Source organism: Neovison vison, chromosome 11 (genome assembly GCF_020171115.1).
Source record: "Neovison vison isolate M4711 chromosome 11, ASM_NN_V1, whole genome shotgun sequence".
NCBI lineage: Eukaryota > Metazoa > Chordata > Mammalia > Carnivora > Mustelidae > Neogale > Neogale vison.
Window position 1 is genome coordinate 64,035,626 of NC_058101.1, and position 12,016 is coordinate 64,047,641.

Consider the following 12,016-nt stretch of genomic DNA (forward strand, 5'->3'; position numbering starts at 1 on the left):
TGGAGCCTGTGGCTTCTTTCTTGGAAATCTGAGTTCCTCGGATCTGCCCTCCACAGTGGGTGAATCTCTAGTCCCTCCTCAGAGTCCTGTTCGTTCTCTCTCTCTCTCTCTCTCTCTCTCCCTCCCTCCCTCCCTGGTCATCACCTAATGGATCTGAAGGGATTTGCTGACCAGGGTTTGAACTTGGGTTCGAATCACAGGGACATTTGCAAGTCACTCTGGCTGACAGATTCCAGGGTACACAGAGCACAGTTCATGGAGATATATGTACATAGGTCTATGTCCAGCTGGACATGCCCCCATGGCTGGGGGGCAGGGGGCATGCAGAGCAGGGACAAGGACTCCAGCCCGGCCCCTGACAGTGCAGTGGCCCTCCAGTGACTCAGTTTCTAGTAATTGCACTTAGTTTCCTGGTATTCAGGTCTCTGCCCCTCAGGCTTGGAACGTGCCAGAGTGGAGACCTAGATGAAGCCCCGAGCTTGACAAAAATCCCCATCGTCTTCAGGGCTCCTGCAGCTCAGCCCAGCCAGGACCCAGCCATGGAGCCAAAAGGCCTCCTCATCGAGTACTCGTGGATTCTGTGTTCAGTCTCTGGCTTGAAGTAGCTTGTTTTGCTGTTGAATTTTGCTTTGAGTGGGGCTGGGGTTGCCATGGGGACTCAACATATTCCATAAGCAATTTTTCTATCCTGTAAGATTAAAAAATAGTTTGCAGTGTTGTAAGAATTGAGAGTTAAAAAAGGTTGGGGAAGCCCCTGGCTTACCTGCCCCACCGGCCCCCGCTGCTGGCCCAATCTCTCCAGCTGAACCCACTGAGAGACTTTCCCTGACAATGTAGGGTAAAAGGAAACAGGACTCAGATGGCCTGTCCTCCAGTACCTGACCCACCCCCCTCACGGTTACCCTCACTCCCCATCTGATTAGACCCAGGACCTCCCTTCACTCACTACACAAACACTGCCTGAATGTCCACCATGTGCCAAGCACTACCTAGGCCATGGGACCCAGAAGATACAAAGAAAAACTCTGTGCTCAGAGGCCAGGCTCAGGGCTCCCATGAGAATATCAGTCAGGGAAGGAACCAGCAGCAGACCTCAGCCTGGGGATCAGGGAGCTAGTGGGCACTGTGGGCCTCCCGAGAGCTCAGAGGGCTCCCAGCCTGGGCTAGATTCAGAGGCAGAACTGTAGATCCAGCGGACCTGGAAGAAGCCCACCACCCTACCCCTTAGCCTTATCCCCAAGGAGGGCACTCAGAGCAAAGAGAATGGGAGAGGACATGGGTGCCCAAGCAGGAACTTGGGTGAGAGCTGGGTCCTGGGGCCAGGCAGGGCAGAGAAGGACCAACTGCTCTGATGGCTTCCGTCCCAAGTCCCTGAGCAACAGAACCAGGCACAGGGCTGGGGGGCAGGGAGCTGGGGAGGCTTGCCACACAGGCTTCCTGGGTATTTTATATTCAGGTCATGGACTTGCCCATCAGTCCACTGCTCCTGAAGACCCCTGACCCCAGAAACCTGCAATGGTCTGTCCACAGGCAATAGAGAACAACAGAAACTAAGCCACAATAGAAAGAAACTTTGGAAAAACCACAACCCCCAGCCCTTTTGGAAGATGAACTACAGCAGGGCAACAACCAGGTCCCCACTGTCCCTTCTTCACAACCAGCATTCCCAACCTCCCTGGAGGGGTGGGACTCTCCAGCGACCCCTGGTGGCCCCCCTCCCTCATCTCGCCCCAGGGTACTGGGTCTCTGAGGAATCTGCCACAGACCACCTTCCCCAGAGCCTTGTCACTCAGGGAATGTCAGGGCCAGAAATGGGAGAAATTCTCCTTCCCGGAAAATCATCATGTTTATCTGTGAAATTGAAGGGATACCAACCCGAGTTCTTTGCTCACTGAAGTCATCAAGGCCACAGAATGAATGCTAGTGAGAAAAACAAAAAAAGGAACAAAAACTATAAAATAAGACCAAAAGAAAATGAGGGAGGAAAAGAAAAGAAAAGAAAAAGATGTAAGATACGTAGTATGGGATTCAGTGACACATTTCACAAGAACTACCACCCTGGGGTCGGGTTCAGAAGGAGGCCAGGGAAGTGAGCAGGCCTGGACACTGACATCATCAGGAAACCCAACCTCCAGAGTCCTCCCACACCCCCAACTGCTCTCCCCAGACACCCAGCTGACTCAGACAGACCCAGATGCTTTCAGTGTTGAGACATGGCTTTCCTGCAGACGGTGGCAGGACATGTTACAAGCGGAGGAAGGACGCTCCCATGGTCACAGCTGGTGGCTCCCACCAAAGGGCCGGGCCTGGCCTGCGCCCGAGGACCCAGTGGGCTCCCTCTAGGCCACAGGACGCCCAGACCCATCTGCCCATGAGCAGAAGCACCCCCCACCCCAGTCAGCACCATCCCTGCCAGGGCCCGCTCTCCAAAGAGACCATTATTTAAAATCTCTGGTGCCAGGGAACCTGGATGGCTCAGAGGGTTGTCTCTCTGCCTTCGGCTTGGGTCATGATCTCGGGGTCCTGGGATCAAGTCCCGCATCGGGCTCTCTGCTTGGCAGGGAGCCTGCTTCCCCCTCTCTCTCTCTCTCTGCCTACTTGTGATCTCTCTCTCTGTCTGTCAAATAAATAAATAAAATACTTTAAAAATTTTTTGGTGGCATTCAATTCATCTGCTTTAAAAAGAAAAAATTAGTAGGGGGAAAAGTGGCCTTAAAGGAAGGAAAAATTACACAGATTCAGTTTGAAAGTAGATTTCTCTTTCTGGAAATGAATCCATGACTCCCTTTGCTCCAAAAGGATTGCTGCTCATCGGGTGGAACCTGTTGGAGCACCATCCAGGGTTTTAGAAGTTGTTCTCCCTCCCACCATGACATAACTCCCTTAAATTATTTATCAAAAAAAAATTAAAATCTAAACAGACAGCCACCAACTTGTACACAAGTTTTGGAATCACTGGAGGTTGGAGCTGGACAGGGCCTGTGTGGAGTCACCCAGCTGTCATTTTCCATATGGGGAAACTGAGGCCCCAGGAAGGGGAAGGACTTCCTGGTGAGGTGTGGCAGGGAAGGGTTCCTGGTCGCAGACATGAGCCACGGACAATGAGGCTGTGGCCATTTTCCACTAGCAGCCCCAGGGAAATGTGAGTGGGTGCTTCTCATCCTACCGGCCCAACCAAGAGTCTGCATGCTGTTTGCTCCCCTCGGCAACTCCTTTGTGACGAAAGGACACAGACCAACATGCAAACACTTGCTTTGACAAGACCAGAGGACAGAAGGGGGCTTTGCACATCGCCCAGGACCCACCTGCCTCATTTTATGTGTGTGACCAGACAACAGTGGCATGCTTAAAGTCTCTTTGCTGTCCTTTCCTGCTTTGTGACCAATTTTGCTCACTGGAATCCTAAAGCCCAGCTTGGGTGCTGAGACACACCCCCATGCTCATGCAGTCCTCACAACCACCCACAAGATGGGGAGAGATTTAAGCCCCCAGGCCAGGGCAAAGAGAGAAATCCCCCGGGGTTCCAGGGCTGGCCTGGGGCAGAGCTCAGACATACCTTCCTGCGAAGCCAGGTTATCCCCAGAGATTCTTGGATGGAATTAGACTTGACATTCCCTTGGGACCTCAAAACAGCCCCAGAAGATTGTGGGGTGGGCATCTGGCCGACAGAGACACTAGGCATCTGCTTAAACCAGTATCCCACAGGGGTACCCAGGACTCTAGCACAAGACCCGCCTGAATCCCTGCGGGGAGCCAGCCAGCCATGACCCTCTGCTGCCCCCTACAGAACAGCACCAGCCGTGCAGGCTGGAGACACTGAGGGTCTCTGTGAAGAGGAAGTATGGGAAGGTTACTCCTGCATCCTCTCAGGAAAGAAAGGGGAGAAGCTTCTGAACTGGCTTAGCATCATCTGAAGAGCTGTACCGTCTGTTTGGGCCCATGGTGTCTGACTGCCTCCAGGACGGGGAGGGGCTGTTTTCCCATTTGTACATATCTGCCCTGAAATTGGCCCTCGGAGGACTTCCATGACCTTGACCCCATTTCGGGGATAAGTGGGCTTCCTCTCTCCTAAGACCTGCCTCAGGCAATGGAAACCTGCCAATGCCCTCCCTCCCTCTTCCTCCCCCGGGGTGACTGCATTTCGGACTTCCAGGTTCAGACCAGGGTCCCTTCCTCCGGCACATTGTCCTTGATGACCCCCAGGGGGGCTAGAACCTTCATGGGGCTCACACACTTGCGCTTACCTCTGTAACACAGAACGTGCTTTACTGGTCTACGACTCATCTATGACTCATCAGGCAAACAAGTGCGGTGCTCTATTCCATGGGGAGAACTGTCTTGGAAACAGCAACGCATACAAGCTGGTCCCTGAGCTCAAGGACGGATGGTCATTGGGTGGATGCACAGGAGGTGGGAAGGGCAGGACAGAGATGCCACACATGTGGTTCTGAGTGGCCCTCATCTGTCTGCCTGGATCAACGGAACATGCCAGAAGGGCTGAGCAGTGGCTGTGGCACCCAGGAGACCAGCTACCCCTTCCCAGCTGCAGGTTCAGGGTCCAGAGGCCCCTCCCACAAAATGATGCTAACGCAGAGAGACACACGGGGCCTGGTGTCAACATGGAGATAGGTCAGCCTTGCTTCCCACTGGGAGGGGAGAAACTCCCGAGAACACACCGCTGGCACACAGAAGTCCTCTAAGATGAAGGGGTCCGTGGGATGTAACCAAGCCTGGCTTGCCACTCTAGAGAGGATCACACCGTCCCTGAAAGGTTTTTGTAGGGGGGAGGGGAAGGCATCTCACCCCGGCTCTGCCCAAACACAAAGTTGGTCCCAAACTGCACTTTTCTTCCCTAGAAAAGCATTTGAAAGAGCTACTTATTTCGTGGATGTGACCATCTTGGGGGGACCAGAGCAGAGAAGGGAGCAAGAGGTGAATCCATTCTTGCATTAGAAAGCTGGCAGAGCGGAAGGACAAAGCCCCAGGGTGACCTGTCCCAGCAAGAAGTGGGGGAGGGGAGGGGTGGGCACCCCACCTACCTTTTCCTCCAACTCCTTCAGATGTCTCTTCTGGGTCTCCAGCTTAGCCTCCAGTTCTCGGATTCTCTGAAACACACGACCTCGTGCATCAGAAAAGGTAAAATTTCTGGGTTCAAAACTTTCTCTTTACTCTTCACCGTGGTGCGTGTGGCACACCATCAGAGAAGTGGGCAAATACAGGCGGGCAGCGTGCCTGGCAGGCCCGCATCCCCACAGCCCGAGTCCAGATGGAGGGCCCCCAGCAGGAGGCTCCTTGACCCCCATCCTCCACCAGGGAAGGTCGATTTTGCCAGTACTTGAAGCACACAGAAACGGAATCACATGGTGTGGACTCTTACTTAGCACAGGATCTCTTTAAAACAGAAGCCTCCCATCTGGACCGGGACACGGAGGTGCCTGGGGCAGGCTAACAGAGATCATGGATTTGAGGTAGCATCAGACAATGTGCTTATGCAAGGCTGACAAGCTGGGGCAGGGCCAGCGAGGACCAGTCATGGCCATCTCTCCCACATGCGCCCCAGTCCCTTAGAAGCCCGCTCGGCACAGTTTGAGGATGGCCAACCATCCTGATCTGCTCAGGACAGTCCTGGTTTTGCCACTGAACATCTGGGGTCCCCAGCAACCCCTCAGCCCCGGGAACCCAGAATGACTGGTCACCCTGTCTGCTGCTGCATCCACTGAATGCCCCTTGGGGGCACACACCCTAGCTCCAGAATTTACAAGCCCATTCCTTCCAGTTCCACGTGGCATCCCACCCAGGATGTCCCACAAGCACAGACTTTTCCAGAGAGTCACCCTTCAAGTGCTGGGACCGGCCACCCCTGACCACTGCCCAGCTGGTGGCCTCCCTGCCACACCTGAATGTAGGTGGAGAGGTCCCTCCTGCAGTGTCCTTGGGCTGCAGGGCCGGTGACCCAGACCAGGCCTTATAAGCACTTGGCCTCCAGGGACTCTTAGCCAGGCCTGGAGAAGCCATCCATGCATTCTGTAGGGCTATGGTTCTCAAATCCGGGTCAGGGTCACCTGGAGGGGTTGCAAATCAGCAAACTCTGCCCCCAGCAGAGTTTCTGACTTGGCTTCAGGGGGTCGAGCCTGAGCACCTGCATTCCAGCAAGTTCCTGAGTGATGCAGATGCTGCTTGTCTGTGGACCCACTTTGAGAACTACCTCTGTGGACACATTCACCCGTTTAACAAATACAGGTCAATGTGCCTGGGGCCCTAAGGAGTTTGCAGACAGAAGCATTCATTATTCAGGTACCCAGATGGCCCACTAGATGAATACAAATGTCACAGAGAAAGTCAAGCGGAAGCAGGGACGTGGTGGAGTGCTATTCTACGTTGGTGCTCCAGGCTGGCGACTCTGGAGCCCAGAGAGGAGAAGGGTGGGGCACTGAGCCTTGGGCTGGGAGAGCCAGCAGAGGAAGAGCCCAGCCCAGCACCCACAGTGTGCCAGACTTGGGAGGGGACAGGGAATTTCAAGCAGAGGGAACAGGATACACAAGGACATTGGGAGCAGGGTGATGGGGGCAGAGCTCAGAGGGTCTGGAACATCCCAATGAGGAGCTCACAGATTTGGGGTATCGTGGGGAGCCTGTGAAGGGTTTTAAGCAGGGAAATGATGAGAGTTTGATTTTGGAAAGGTCACACTGCCAGAAACAGGGAACAGACTGCCATGGAAGACACCAAAAAATTATTTATCCTCAGATATGAGGTCTCAGGCAAGGGATTCGACCTCTCTGGGCCTTGGTTTCCTGATCAATAATTAAAGGTCATTGTGTTGCCCATGTCTGAGGATCTACCAGCTGAATCTGTGCAAAGGGCTCAGAGCAGAGTTGGCATAGAGTACGCACCCCATAAAAGATTAGGAAACCTATATGTTTCTGATTCTCCTCCACCTGAAGGAAGGGGTGTATACTTTGGTGTGGCCATGACTGTCCCCAAGGATCCCCTTGCAAGGTGAGGAGGTAGAGAGCACCCAACAATGAGCACAGAACTCGGCTGGGGGGGCACCTGGGTGGCTCAGTCAGTTAAGCAACTGCTTTCAGCTCAAGTCATGATCCCACGGTCCTGGGATCGAGTTCTGCATCAGGCTCCTTTGCTCAGCAGGGGACCTGCTACTATCTCTGCCTGCTTCTCTTTGCTTGTGCTCACTCTCTCTGATTCTCTCTCTGACAAATAAAATCTTAAAAAAAAAACACACAAAAACTCAGCTTGGCCCTAGCCTGGTCTTTCACCCCAAGCTTAGGTGTTGGGGAAATCACATAATTTCTAATATCTGAACCCCTCGTCCGTGACCCCATAACCTGAGGTGAAATGGGGGCTCCTGAGGCTGGGGGAAGGGCCTTGTATATTACAGGGTCATGTGAAGGGAGGGTGAAGCTTTACAGCTTTCCAAGAACTTGCAAAAATCCTCCAGGAACAACTTCCAGGCTTTGAGGAAGAGGTCCCTGCCCTCACAGAGCTTACCCTCCAGTGGGGAGGGGGCAGCTAATTCCACTGGGCTAGGGTTGGGGGGTGCTCCCCAGGCTATGTCTGCATGGAAGGGGAGGACAGAAGGGACCTGTCCTTTTGTCCCCAGCAAGGGGCCCAGGAGGTGCCAGGCTGGGTAAGGGTGGGGAGGGGACACTGTAATGAGAACATGACCACACATGGCCTTGGATTCTAGTCCAAGGATGAAGGGACGACTGGGGTCGAGGATGCAGGGTTCAAGTAGGGAATGGCTCCTTCCCATTCTTCAGGGGTTGGGGGTAGGATCCCCTGCCCAGCAGAGCTCACCACGGGACTCCGGCCACCCCCATCCCATCTCCCTGTTTATCATCACCAGGTGTGCCTGCACAAGGCTGAGACTTTGTCTTGTTCTCCCTTAAACACGGTTTGGCACCCAACACCTGCCGAGTCACCAGATGTCAAATGAGTGACTGGCAGGGATTATTGTGACAACATGAGAGAGTATAGAGTGAAGGTCGTGCTGGGTGGGAAAGGTCAAGTGCAGCAGATAGGAACTAACACATGTCCAGGGCTTAGTTTTTGGCAGATGCTCTTCCCAGTACTTTAATTCAATTCTCCACTACTCTGCTATGACTGTCCCCATTCTACAGGTTTGGAAACTGAGACTCGGGTGACACTATAAGTCAGGGCGTTTTTGAATCCAGACTTGTCTGACCTGAAAGGCTGTGCTCCCAGTGCCACCCCATAGCTTTCCGTACATAGGCCGTGAGCTCCACTGGCCACATTTGGTGGGGGAAGTGGGAAGGCCACCGCTACCTGTGTGGCTGGCTCTTACCCAGCTCCTGTGGCCTCTGGTTTTTAAAAATCCTATATTCAGCAGCTGCTGCTTTGGAAAGTTACAGCTTGTAGACATTGCACACCTTTTGTCAAGCTCAGTAAACCATTCCTACCCCAGGACCTTTGGACTTGCTGCTCTCTGCGCAGAGCACAGGGGTTCATCTCCACATCATTTCCCATCTGTCCTCATAGCCTTTCTGACATCCTTGGTGTTTATTTGTGCTGTGAGTTTCCTCACTAGATTATAAGAGCATGTTCTCCACGAAAGCAGGGATTTGGCTCCCTGCCCCAGCCCCAGGGGCCAGTCTTGTGCCTGACACATAAGTACTCTGCTGGTACACAGCCACTGAAGGCAAGCAGGAAGCCACAAAACCTCACTTTTGCTGACACCCTGGGGTCTCAGGGCTTGTTGGAAGGAAACCGTCCCCTCTGCTTGGGCATCACATGAGGATGACCAAAGCCAGGAAATTCTGTTACAAGGAACAGGTGTGCTCTCAAGTCTGAGCATCTTTTACGAAGGCACCAAGATGCCGGCTGGGGCCCCCATGCTGGCTACTGTCACACATATGGCACTTGGCAGGGACAGGGAGCAAGGAGCAGCGAGCGTCATGGTGTCTCAGATACCCCTGTGCCTGCCACACAGGGAGAGTCTGGCCAAACATCTCCCCCTTAAGTCCAAGTCTGGAGGAAAAGCTCTTCAAACTTCCCAGAAGCACAGAATGCAGAAGCTGAGGCCCAGAGGTAAGCCTTGCCATTGATTCAGTCAATGAGATGAGCCCTGTCCTCTGAGTTCTATGGTCCAATGCCACCTGATGGGGGTTCACCTGGCCTAAGTCAGGGTGACAGGGTGAGGGGAGGAGCACAACAAGGAATGAGAGCTCACGCTCTTCCAGAACCAAAAAAGAAATGAGACCCTGCTATGGACTGAATGGCACCCCCGCCCCAAATTCCTAGGTTGGAGCTGTAACCCCCAGTGTGAATGGATCTGGACGTGCGGCCTCCAGGAGACATTAAGGTTAAGTAAGGTCATAGGGTGGGTTCCTGATCTGGTAGGGTTGGTGGCCTTATAAGAAAAAAAATATCTCTCCCTCCGACTCGCCCCCCTCTTTCTGCGCTGTTTGTCCCCCTCTGGTCATTTGAGGGCACAGGGAGTAGCAGGCCATCCATGAGCCAGGAAGAGCCCAGAGGCCTCACTGGCCACCATATCAGCCAGCCTCTTGATCCTGGCCCTCCGGCCTCCAGAGCTGTGACCCACAGGAGTCTGTCTGTGACATTTGTCACAGTGCCCAGAGTGGACGGAGACAGGCCCTTACTCCCTTCTGGAACTCACAGCCATGGATCTTGATTTACAATTCCCCCACACTGAGCAACTTTTACCTGCAGAATCCAATTCTAAGGTGTGGCCTGAGAGTCAGCATTTCTAACAGCTCCCAGGGAGGCTGCTGCTGCAGTTTGTGTGGTCCCTCCTCCCCATCCCTCGCTGCCTCACTTTCCCTCCACACCCTGAGCTCCAGTGCCCCGCCCAGCAAGGCCTACCGTTGCTCTGATCATTGTCACTGCAAATTCTTAGTCTCCATCCTCAGTGGCCAGCCCTACACCAGCAACGTTGCCACCCACTTGGGCCACGGGGATTCCAAGTCCTCCCTTGCCCCTTCCGCCCCTCATCGCTGGGTGCCTGCCTTTCTTCCTCCCTCAGGACAGGAGGCAGCCCAGTGTGCCAGGACAAAGCCGCAGCTTCACCATGGTGGCCTTCTTCCCCGCCCCCACCCCCACGCCCTCCCCTTCTGCTTGGAAGTCTGGGCCTCTGCCTCACCTGCTGATCTGCACCCCAGGCCTCACTCATCCCTTGAGCACGTCAGACCTTCCCAATCAAAGGACTGATGCATTTCCCTTCCCCTCCCTCCATCTCCAACCTCTCCTTGCCCTTTGTTCCTCTCTGTGCCCACCCGATCAGGAATCTCCCTACTAATGAAACCTCTCTCTCCCTATACACAGGATGTGAGTGTGTGTGTGTGTGCGCACGCGCATGCCCGTGCACTCCAACTGCATGCACATGGCTTCAGAGCTGGGGTGCTAGGGAGCAGACAACCCAATGACACCAGTGCAGTGGGCAGCATGGGGACAGAGGCGACAGACAGGTCGGGGTCACAGGGGCCTCCTGCGTGTCCTCTCAATCAAACCAAGTCTTGTATGAAGAGACCTCCCACGCTGACCATTCCCCCTTCCCCTTCGCCACATCTTTCCACTTCTGGCTGGGCCCCTCCACGCACCCTCCTCAGATCCGTGCGGACCTGTGCTGTCTTCGGATGTGAATCTCCCCTGCCCCTTCCTGATGGTGGCAAGCTTGCTCTGCCCTCTGTGATGTTGCCTCCCCTGCTCACTCGTGTTCTTCCTCCCTGGTGGGACTCCCTATACACTGTGTGACCTTCAGGCATGTGACTTAACCTTCCTGAGCCCTAGCGCCCTCATCAAGAGAATGGATGTCATCGTCCCCACCCCGCAGAGGGACCACCATCAAAGGTCCCCACCAGTGAGCCCCCAGAAAATGTTGGAGTAGATGCTGGGGCCTCTTTGTCCCTGTTATCTCCCTGCAGTCCTTGCAGCCAGGCTCTCCCTGGGCTCGGCAGCATGTGACCTTCACACAGAACTCCAAACCTTGGAAGACATTTAGGGTTTCGGAGTCCAGTCCTCAAATTAAGCATCATCACAAAATACAGCCCGGGAAAAAAAAAGTGTACACCGTTCAGCCACGCCTCCTGGTTTTAAAAAGAACCTGACCTTCAAATAGAGTACACCTGCCGGAGGGAGAGCCCCAGGAAACGACAGGCTGGGGTTTGCATGAGGGCCCAGCAGGGGGCGCCCTCCCCTTGCAATGTGTATCCGAACGCGGCTCCCCTTCGCTGACAACGCACGCCGAGAATTCCTGCCTTGCTTCCCGAGGAGATTCGCTTGGTGGCCAGCGGGCCATCAGCCATGCCTGAAACACCAGGTTCCCGTCCGAGGGGCCAGAGGCTGGGAAGAGGGCAAGAGGCACCTGGTGCCAGCCACCTGCCCCTCACCTGCTGGGCCTGCTGCAGCAGCTCCATGCGCTCCCGCAGGACCTGGCTGTCGGACTCGCGGCTCTGTCTCAGGATCTGCCGGCGCACCTTCTCCACGGCGGCCTGCAGGTCCTCCCGCTGGCCCTCGCTCAGCGCCTCGCTGGCCCTCCGCCCCGGCTCCTGCTGCAGCGCGTTGTACAGCGTGGCCTCCAGCTCCTGGATTTTCTGAGTGGCCCAAATCACACAGACAGTGGAAGATCACAGACGAGGGACAGTAGGGGCCGGGGCATTGCAGCCGAGGGAGGCAGCGTGGGCGGTCTCAGGCGGGGAGGGGAGCGTGCTGGGTTGGGGGGGCTTCACAGAGCATCCAGCCGGACAGGCAGGCGGGGGTGGGAGGGGGAGAGCGAGGGAGCCCCTTTCAGCCCCGTGCACAGCTTTTTGAGAACCTGTCTTAGTCTATTCAATCAAGAATAGCCCTCCTCCTTCCAGGAGAGGACAAGGGCTGTAAGAAGAAAAAACCACAACTGCTCCTTAAAATGTGTGATTCAGAGAGAGGCTTGGTTCGACCAGTTTGCATTTTGTTCTTGGCACCCCATGTACTCCCCCCAAGCCTCCCTTTTTCTCCTGGGTGTCGGGGGGGGGAGATCTCAAAT

At 54.8% G+C, this 12,016-nt stretch overlaps 1 protein-coding gene across 3 annotated transcripts in view; it reads right to left on the reverse strand.

Moving 5' to 3' along the window:
* Positions 1-374: 374 nt before the first annotated feature.
* JAKMIP1 (janus kinase and microtubule interacting protein 1) overlaps positions 375-12,016 on the reverse strand; it is a 128,228-nt gene continuing 116,586 nt past the window's right edge. For 2 of the 3 annotated variants that reach the window (XM_044226236.1, XM_044226235.1), the window contains exons 19-22: positions 11,385-11,588; positions 5,040-5,105; positions 1,876-1,951; positions 375-688 (exon numbers count right to left, since the gene is read on the reverse strand). In XM_044226236.1, the coding sequence (XP_044082171.1) occupies positions 1,901-1,951; positions 5,040-5,105; positions 11,385-11,588 (321 nt within the window). In that variant the 3' untranslated portion in view covers positions 375-688; positions 1,876-1,900. The remainder of the gene's footprint in view (positions 689-1,875; positions 1,952-5,039; positions 5,106-11,384; positions 11,589-12,016) is intronic. The other variant, XM_044226237.1, reaches the window with a different exon arrangement.